The 10,000-nt window shown below is 36.9% G+C and overlaps 1 protein-coding gene and 1 long non-coding RNA gene across 2 annotated transcripts in view; one reads left to right on the top strand and one right to left on the bottom strand.

Annotated features, from left to right (window-relative positions):
- The first annotated feature begins 1,594 nt into the window (after positions 1-1,594).
- On the top strand, positions 1,595-6,153 carry LOC138058035 (uncharacterized). Its single transcript, XR_011133772.1, has 2 exons — positions 1,595-1,932; positions 4,755-6,153. It is a non-coding gene; the product is annotated as an uncharacterized lncRNA (long non-coding RNA).
- Positions 6,154-8,482: 2,329 nt separating this feature from the next.
- The window catches only part of LOC138058019 (dual specificity tyrosine-phosphorylation-regulated kinase 2-like), a 2,418-nt gene continuing 900 nt past the window's right edge, over positions 8,483-10,000 (bottom strand). Inside the window, exon 1 of the mRNA XM_068903917.1 lies at positions 8,483-10,000. This exon is cut by the window's right edge and continues 900 nt beyond it. Within this exon, the coding sequence (XP_068760018.1) occupies positions 9,068-10,000 (933 nt within the window). The 3' untranslated portion in view covers positions 8,483-9,067.

Raw genomic sequence — 10,000 nt, forward strand, 5'->3', positions numbered from 1 at the left:
TGCACATGCAAAAGTGAGTATGACATAATTTTTAACATATGTACCAGAAAAATTTTCTATTTGCTAGAACTAGGTGCGCACGGAATAAATGGGTAATGATAATGTTTTCACACCAAATACCTGCAAGTAAGTGTTGGGTACTGATGAGTTGATCATAAAAACGTCACAATCAAGGGGAAAAGAGTAATTCAGAAATCTTGAGTTATGGGATTCAGCATTATTGTTGATTTTAAAAATCTTGCCATCTGTCACTGAGGGTCACATATTGCATCCCGTGCATTCATTAAGGAAAATGGTAAACAAATGGGGGCCACTCATGCTTCCCTGCGTGGTACCCTTATTAACACCTTTCCATAGCCCCAAAAATCCATCATATAACAGTCTTTGCTTTCTACCCTCTAAAACTCAGATACCAATTGGTAATGTAAGGACTCATACCTAACTGCTTAAGTTAGGTTTTGTGTGGATGGCGTTCCTCAACGTCCAGAAGATTTGATCAACCATCACTTGATCGATATCAAGAGAATTACAAGGATTATCATAGGAAGTCCAGAACCTTTGGTAGAAAGCCTCTAATCCATTGGGTTTCCCACTGACGAGTAAAATCGTCTGGCGTTTGACAGACCAGTTTAGGCCGGTTTTAGGTGTCAAAGGGTTAAAAAGGTTTTTTTCATTTCTTTACATTTACATGTGGTAGTTTTGTTAGGGACTACGTTTCAGTTCATTTCAAAGAAAATACGAGCCAGCTGTTGTTTTTAGTCACCACAATAATAAAATTATTACTCTTCAGAATGGCAAATTTTATTTATTTATTTATTTATTTATTTTATTTATTTATTTGCAACACAACAATACAACAATGTACATAAAGAATAAAATCAACTAATAACAAACAGCATACTATACAAGTCGCATGTACTAAAGTACACATATATATATATATATCAAATAGATTCCATGTTGCCGTGCGTCTGTTCAGTAATAGATCACAGATGACGTCAAAATGTGGTGTAAGACAAAAAAGTGGCACACGAGGTGATAGCCCGAGCGTGTCACTGATGTTCTTACCACATTTTGACGTCTTTTGTGATCTATTACTGAACAGACGCCACAGCAACATGGAATCTATTTGTTTTATATAATAAAGAATTAAACTTTAGTCGCATAAAAGCTGATGATGACGTCAATCGTGTGTCTGTCCTCTAATAGATCATAGGCAAGAACCAATCAAAATCCGTGAATAACTTGGGTTATTGTATAAAATATATATACGCATAAACGTAACAACCATTAAGACGTGGGGGGTTAGTATCAAACAGAAGAGCAGTTTTCAAGTTTCCATTGCCATTCAATTTTCCTCTGTAATTCTACAAAGTTGGGTCTTAGAAAGTGTTTTACAAGTGTATAAATAATTTTGGTGGATAGAAGGAGAATATCTAGTCTGCGTTCTTGGGCGTTCGTCAGTTTGCATTTTTCCTCCTTGATATGGGATAGAATCTGTTCTTTCGGGGGAGTTAGTTTTAAGTTGCTCACAGTATTAAACTATTTCACAATATCGGTGTAGATTGAGGAAGTAGTAGAACAGTCCAAAAATGTATGAAGTATAGAGTCTATCAGAATGGTATATGAAAGAAAAATGAACACATCTTTTTTTAACCTTAGGCTATTCAGAAAGGGACGTGACCTACAATTGCAGTATCTTGATGTCTCTGGTTGTAAGAACATCACAGACAAAACCTTGTTCCAGTTGTCTTCATCACTTGGGAAGCTTCCATCTAGTGATGGCATTTCTGATATTGAGGACAACAGCTGCGACTGTCACACCTCATGCTCCTGTGTCCACAAAAGTAGTGTTGTTCCAGAGTCATCTAGACGAGGGCTTGTTCATCTAGGATTGTCTGGTTGTTACCAGGTTACTAATGCAGGCTTAAGGTATACATGTGCAGGAAAAATGTAATTATGTTAACAAGAATGCTGGGATTAGACCCTTCAGTCTTAGTGATTGATTGACTTAGTGATTGACTCACCACTAGGCCCACCTTCAGTGGCCTAGGGGTGAGCAAGGCAGCTTCGCTGGTACATGTACCATTAATAATACGGGTAATGGCAGAGCCCTCAAGAGTCTCCTGAGCCTCATTAGCAGAGCATTATTAATGTTCTTTTCTTTAATAACCACTACATCCACTGAAAAACTACATTTATGTCCACTTTAACCCATTGACTCCAAGGAGTGATTCTGGCCAATCAGTGGTGGTTCAGGAGTCGATGGGTTAACAATGTCTATATCCACTCAAAAACGGACCCCTTTAAATGTATCTCACATCTTACGGCGCGTTCGATTGACCCTATTCCGGAATAAGAATACGTGAAGTGATGATTTAAAACGGTAGTAGGTCTGGTGTTTTGAAGCAACAAGGATGATAAAGATATGTTTAAAATAGCATTTCAGCAAGTGTTTGACAATTTTCAGGTGAATCTCCGTAAAAACGAAGGATTTCTAACTTCTATTCCATGTATTCCTATTCCGGAATATGGACAATCGAACGCACCCTTAGATTCCTGTACAGTACATGTAACATTGCAGGCAACTGTTTATTTGCTGTACTCAATGTATGAAACAAAGGCAAATCATTATCAATAAATACCCTAGTAAGTAAATTTCAGCTATTAACTCTTTGAATCCCAAGCCAGCCTGAACCGGCCGTATATGCCACTTGTCATTGGGAAACCCCTGGGAGTCAATGGGTTCAAGTTCTATTTGAAATTATGTGCATTTCATCTGTTTTTGGTTGGGTTAAGCCAGATATCCACAACCCAGTAGTGTCAGTCTTCGATGGAATGAGCCCCATTACTTTATGGTTTTATCTATAAATTTAGAATGGCCACTGTTATTTTGCATTTAGCATGGGTAATCCCTCACGTAGCTACCTGGTTTTATGTATCAAACATCAGTGTTGTGGTCAACGGATTGAGCATTATTTGGTGGGACCTGTACTCCAAATCTTAGCTACATGTACATGTGCATTGTCTGATGAGCCAAGGCCAGATAAGAAGGATCGACACTTCTGGGTTACGGACTTCTGGTTAAGCCAAGTTGACATTCAAACTTTTTTCTTGTGGGCTGTTGTGAGTGCTAATGGCCTATAATTACACTATTTAAGCAATAGTCGACAAGAGGACTTTGTCCATGTTTACATAGCCTTGTCTAGACACAAAGGGGAGTTGGGAGAATTTGCATTAGAGGGTTTGCATAACTTTCAAGAATTCTCCAAACTCCCTGAGTGTTTAGATGACTGGCTATGTAGTGTAGACACTGAAAAAGTTCTCTATTACTTTTATAAAATATTTCTCAAAAATAATTTGACAAATGAAGGAAAATGCTGGGTTTTTTTACTTCTTGATTGAAACAGATTTACTTGATTGGTTTTATTTCCTACCAGCCAATCAAAACATGCTTCTGACAACACATGAACAATCAAAATTTGTGTGATGTCACAGTGGTGTTTACGTACTCTCATCTAAACACATCTATGGACCAATGAGAGTGCATGTGCTGTTCTTATTATTTTATGATATCATGTCTATTTTACTTACACCAGTTGCACTACTTTGATGTGATGTAGAAAGCACACTATATAGAGCTATCAACATAATTGTTTTGTTTCCAGAAAAAAGGTTGTAACCTTTGTTATAGATTGAAGAAAAACAAATTTGATTTAGTTATCAGCTGCCATAATTAGTTACAAGCAATTTCTGCTTAAACTGCTGTATTTCGTGTTGAAAATTTTCTTCATTTGGTAAACAGACAGGCCCCAGTTATTCAAAAGCTGGATAGCGCTATCCTCTTGACAAATCACTATCCATTGGATAGCACAATTGTGGATTTATTTTAATAATTAAATTTTATTGACCTGCTCCAAACTGAGTGGCTTCATTTCTCAGTTTGTAGAACATAATTATTGCATTGGTATTCCAGGGGACATGGGTTTGAATCTCATTGAAGCCAACTGAAGTTTTCAAGTGTCTAGTGGAGACATTTTATTAAAAGAGAGAGAAACAATGGAAATACATGACATTTCAATAACTCCTCTTTATTGTTTATTTGTTTTCAAAGGTTTTAGGAAATCGATTCTTACTATTATCACATACAGAGCAAAATTACTGAATGCTGATTTGAGGGCATTGTTCCTTAATCACAAGGGTTTTTGGTAATCAAGAGGGCAAGATTACTTGATCCTGATTTGTTAACAGTTACTTATCCAAAGCAAGCTAATTTACAAGAGAATCTTTTTCCAGATTAAACTACTTTTTTTCCACATATAAAATACATTTTAAGCACTATTTCAGTTGACAGCAACACTGATATTTAACCGAATGGGAGCGTGTTGATTGTCATTTGTTGTGGCATTGAATTTGCTTCTCTCAATAATTTTTCCCTTTATGCGATAAACATGTAATTGCAATGTGCCCTTGTGCAATAATTTAAGGATTGATTTCACTTGTTTTTTTTTTCAAAGTTTTGCAAATTACCCTCATCATGAATTTTGTGAGAAAACTTTGAAAATTTGCATGAAATTAATCCGTGATTGCCCTGGGGCCCATGCGATACACATACATGTACTAACAGACAGTTGCTTAAATTCTTCACTTAAGTTCCAGGATCACTTTTCCCTTCAGTAATAATTATTATTGTTTTTCCATGCACATCATGGATGTTTCTTTTTGACTGTCTTATTAATTATTTTTGTGTGTAGGGCTTTGGCAAGATATGGAGGATTGCCTAAGCTGCGTCACCTGGACTTATCAGGCTGCCTTCAAGTGACTGCTCAAGGACTTAGGGACTTGGTTAATGTTTGTCCTAATCTGGACCATGCAGAGTTCTTTTACTGTGACAATATTGATGAGGGCCCTTACCCTGATACAGCCAGTGGTTGTCAAAATCTGCAGTGTAAAAACCGTGTGTGTTGCCGCACTGGTGAATAAACATTAGCTGCAATATTAAATGTAATTCTGTAGAGTGCAAAGCACTGCAGCTGTGCACTAAATGTTTTAGTAGTTGGCCATTTTACTGTTTCCAAGGAAGGCTTTGATTTCACATGAAGGCTTGGGTGATGATGACCTCTTCTTGTCCTTGAATACGAGACCAGTTTAACTGTGGCACTATAAAATAATTATTGTATGTAAAAACATTTTTGGTTTCTCTAACAAGAGTTTGTAGCTTCTTTTGCCCTGTCAGATTGCAGTATTCTTAGTAATTAATTTTTTTTTTCCTTAAACAAGCATAATTTTCAGGTTGAGTGGTGATTTTTTAACATTAACTGTGAAGGGAATGCAGACTGTATAAACAGATATTTCCATAGACAAAGCAGTTTGTTCATTTTCTTTTTTTTAATGAAATAAATTAGTGATTGTCACTGTGGAAGTGAGAAAGAAAACCCTTTTCCTTTTTTCAGAAATATTTGAAAGCATTTTAGCCTTACACTCTACTGGTATAATTTTGATTTTAATTTTGATAGAGATTGTTTTCTCTGAGTTACTTTACTTTAAGTGAACCCATTCACAGCAGCTGAGGAAGGGTCAAGACCATTAATTAGAAAACACTTTTTATTATTATTAAAAGAAAATTACTCTTCAAGAAATCAAAGCTTAAAATCTTGTCATCCTAATGTCAAGAAAACAGTCTTCCGAAATGAAGAAAACTTAATTTTCTTTTCCATTGCAGCTCTATGCAATGATTTTCATAGAAATGCTTTAAAAACATTTTAGGCAAATACCAGTATAAATGTAGATATTATAGAAGAAAAGAGTATACTTAAGATAGCTTACAACTTTTAATAAGGAGAGCACAATTTACAGTATGAGTTGCATAGTACATGTATGTAATACTATGTAGTCAAGCAATTCGTTGCTCCAGTAGAAATAAATTGAGTACCGTCTGTTGTCACAATTATTTTCTTGGACTGAAGAGTAGTCATGATATCAGAATTTAACAGGTTACGTATGGACAAAAGGTTTGACTGCATGAACTGTTGACCCATCAGAAATCATCCTTTCTTGCTTTTGAAGTTTCTGGTGTTACTCTCTAAGGGAGGAGGAAAAGTTATTACATATTTGCAATTGTGAAATAAAATAATAGAACTGTTGTGATTTAAAGTGGTGGAGAGGTTTATTATGTCCCTTGGTGATCCTGAAGCTATACCAGTTTAGACCTCAGTCCTTGATGGGTTCAACCATACTGGGCAGTTGATGAGTAAAATCTTTAAATCTGGCATTGCTAAAACAAGGTTAGGGTTAGCCAAACCTAGGTGTAGGTTAGGTTAATCCTAACTTCATTGTCAGCCTTACCTTCATTCTAGCAACACCGTCTTTAACTCTCACTTCTGGGACTGGTAAAAGTTGAATGAAATTCATTCAAATCACATGGAGGTGGAAGGGTCCTTATTAAACAGAAGAGTACGATAAACAATAGGGTTGTTTTAGAGGCATTTTATGCAAATAACTTAAACATTAGGATATTTCTGCCCATGTAAAAAAACAGGGTTATTTTCAAGTTGTTTGACACAGGTGCTTTCTGTTTGTTTACGTCATTTTCTGAATATACAGATCAGTTATTAACAAAATTGTGCTTACCATCATGAAATATAACATTTCCAAACAGTAGATCCATGCAAAGTGCAAAGTGGACATGCAAAAAGAGATGTAGAGCCTGCAGAATTGTCAAATGGGCAGGAAAATCCTGGTTGGTTTGCACCAAATGGGATAAAAAAACTACCTCAAAAGGTAGTCTGAATTTTTGGTTCAAATTTCCAAGAATTCTCTTTTTTTTTTCCTGTTGAAGCCACCTGGATGTTTCAGCTGTCCATGAGAGACAACTGCTTAAATCTTTTAAGTGCAAGGATCACTTCTCTATTTTGTCTATGACCTGTACTTCAAATATACATTCATTTCTTGCAAAAATATTTACCATTAATAATAAAGATCTTTCAGAAATTTTGGCCAAATAGTAAAGATCCTTTCTTTCACCACCTCTGCAGCTAATTAAACCCCTGCCATACTTTGGGGGGATACCATGATTAACCCTTTCACTCCTGTGGGGTTCCTCATTGACAAGTAAAATTGTGTGGTGTCAGGCAGAGTAAAATCTTCAAGTCTCGGTGGCCCTTACAGGAGTGAATGGGTTAATTAAATTAAGTAATCTCCAGGAGCTATATATAACCATGACTGATTAATTCAAACCATTATGGTGTGGAATGGTGCACAAGGAATCTTTACCCTATTTTCCAAGGTGCAAGTGAGCACTTGGTTCTCCCTGATGAAGGGACTAATCCTCCGACACTCTTGTTAAGGCCAGGTGAGTATGAAATCAATAATTGCCACAGAAAACTTTGTTCACTTAATAGTGTACACTTTAGGTATTATTAATTCACTGATTGAACGTCACACATGGCATCAAAATTTCATGTTATTTTATAGACCATACAAGGAAGCAGAAGACTGGTTCTTTTTCACAAACAAAATGGTCAAAAATGCCTAATGTTAATTATCATTCTTCTTGCTTGACAATAACAATTATTTTTGTATTTTTTGAACTTTGAAGAAAACGCACTAATTCAGCAGTTACTCAGATCAAGGTGTTCTATGGACATTTGAAGTGCTCGTTTTTGATCTTTTTTGACAGTCCCATGAATAAGAAGTTCCCTTCTGTTTAGATAACATTAATCAATTTGCCTAAAATTTGATTGATTTCATACATTTCGTTATCACGTTCCCTGAATATACATTGGGGACAACAATGCTAACAACTCATTCCTTTCTGCTTTGTTGGGTGCAGTTCTAAAATAACCATGCATCAGAGGTAAAGTCTACCTCCCTTCCCCACTTTTAATAAGCTCAGTAAAATTTGATTAATGGTCAACGAAAATGCACAGAACACGACTGGAGTAACACATTTTTATGGGCAAAGCCCTCTTTATGTTCATTTGTCTATGTATCTTGTGCCCACGGACTAGTTGATTGCTCCGTGCAAATATAACCAAGTTATATCACATCGGGCAACCCTAAAACCCGGAATCCGCAATCACAGTACAATACAGAGAGTAAAAACTATCCTAAACATTCATAAAAGTTAACCTTAGGCCTAATTAGGCCTAAACAAACGTTTTTAGGCCTAATTAGGCCTAACGTTAGCTTTTATGAATGTTTAGGATAGTTTTTACTCTGTGTATTGTACTGTGATTCCGGATTCCCGGTTTTAGGGTTGCCCTGTCACATCTAAAGAAACCGCACGCTAATTGGCCAATGGAACAGTGTTAGTCTAACCTGAATTTGTTATCTTTCCAACACAATGGCCACGAATACTTGCATCGGTGAGCGAAAAGGAAAGAATGTGTACCACAAACATTGAATTTGTCTTCAGCAACTAGCAATGTCGCTCGCTATATCTGTTTAAACGACACAATGATAAACCGCTCAAGCGACGTATACGTAAAGAGTTGTTTTTATTGGAAAAGTAAACTCATAATATTCACTTTTTCCCTTTATTACAACGCTTAAGTTCGCTTTCATACGGGTAAAAAACATGCATTAAATTTATAGCCAAAAATTCGGCTGATGTATGTACAACTAAAGATTAATATTGATAACACCTATGCGCTGCTTGTACAAGTACAAGGATTAATTTCAAGATTTTTTCTATATGACGGTAAGGTTTTTTTTTATAATTGTTGGTCTTAACGACAAAAGGAGGGGTTTTTTCCTGCAAAACTGTGAGCAAAACAGCTGTCATAACTCCGTGAATGCGTGCGGATGCATGATGAGCTAACATGACGATTATGCATTTCGCAAAGATTTCACAGCGGGGATGATTAACTTAAAACACGCTAAAGGACTTCAAAAATTTACGAACCTCATGAAAATGCGATAAAATATAATTTCTCTTTGAGTACAGTACTACTTGTCATATTAAAAGAAACGAAAATGCCTTGAAAACTTCCAATTCGTGTCCTTAAAATAGCTTAAAATTGATACAATACAACATTGGTTCAATTATCAGCTTGAATTGAAGAAATCATCTCCCGACTATTTTTGGAAGAACAGTTCTTGTGTTGAGCTTGGCAGAATCGGTACCATCATCCACAATTTCTTCGATAGGTCTTCGAGGCTTCGCTTTACCGGACGTTGGAGCAGCTGGTGGCAGTTTAGCAACACCTGAGCTAGAATTTTGCCGCTGAAAACCGCTCTTCTCGTTGGAGTTCGCATCTGGCGCCCTTGGCAATCGCCGGCGAAGCCAAGGATGTCGAAGCGCTTGCGAAGGGGTCATTCTCTGAGTTGGATCCCATTCTAAACATCTCTGAAGAAAATCGATGAATTGGGCATCATCGCAACCTTTCAAAGCGGTTGTAAATGTTTTGGAGCCAGGTGGTCCCCGTGTTTTTCCGTGTCTTGAGCGACCACCAGTTAGAACTGTGCTTCCGTCTGGTAGAGTGGTTGCTGTACAGTACCTTGGATGACCTTTAGAATTAATGAAGTTTTTCGAGCGCTTAGATCCGTCTAATAGCTTCTGAGATGGCATTCCTAAGAGTTCTATTATACAGGCAAGTTGATCTCCTTCATCTTCACCGGGAAACAAAGGATATCCTGTTAAGAGCTCGGCCAAAATGCATCCAAAACTCCACATATCGATTGCCATGCCATACCGAGCGCCAAGAATCACTTCGGGTGCGCGATAAAATCTGCTTTGAATATATGTATAAATACGCTGATGCTCGTAGCAACTAGAGCCAAAGTCGATCACTTTAATTCCACTCCTACCCTGTTGTTTTAGCAAAATGTTCTCTGGTTTTAAATCGCAGTGAATAATTCGATTGCGATACAGTGCATCGCTACACTGCAGAATAGAATGTGCGAATTTTCGAACCAGCTGTAAACTAAACCCTTGAAATTTGTTCTTCTTGATAAGCTCATACAGGTTCATACTCAGAAGTTCGAATGTCATACAAAC

This window comes from Montipora capricornis, chromosome 7, assembly GCF_036669925.1.
Source record: "Montipora capricornis isolate CH-2021 chromosome 7, ASM3666992v2, whole genome shotgun sequence".
Classification (NCBI taxonomy): Eukaryota; Metazoa; Cnidaria; class Anthozoa; order Scleractinia; family Acroporidae; genus Montipora; species Montipora capricornis.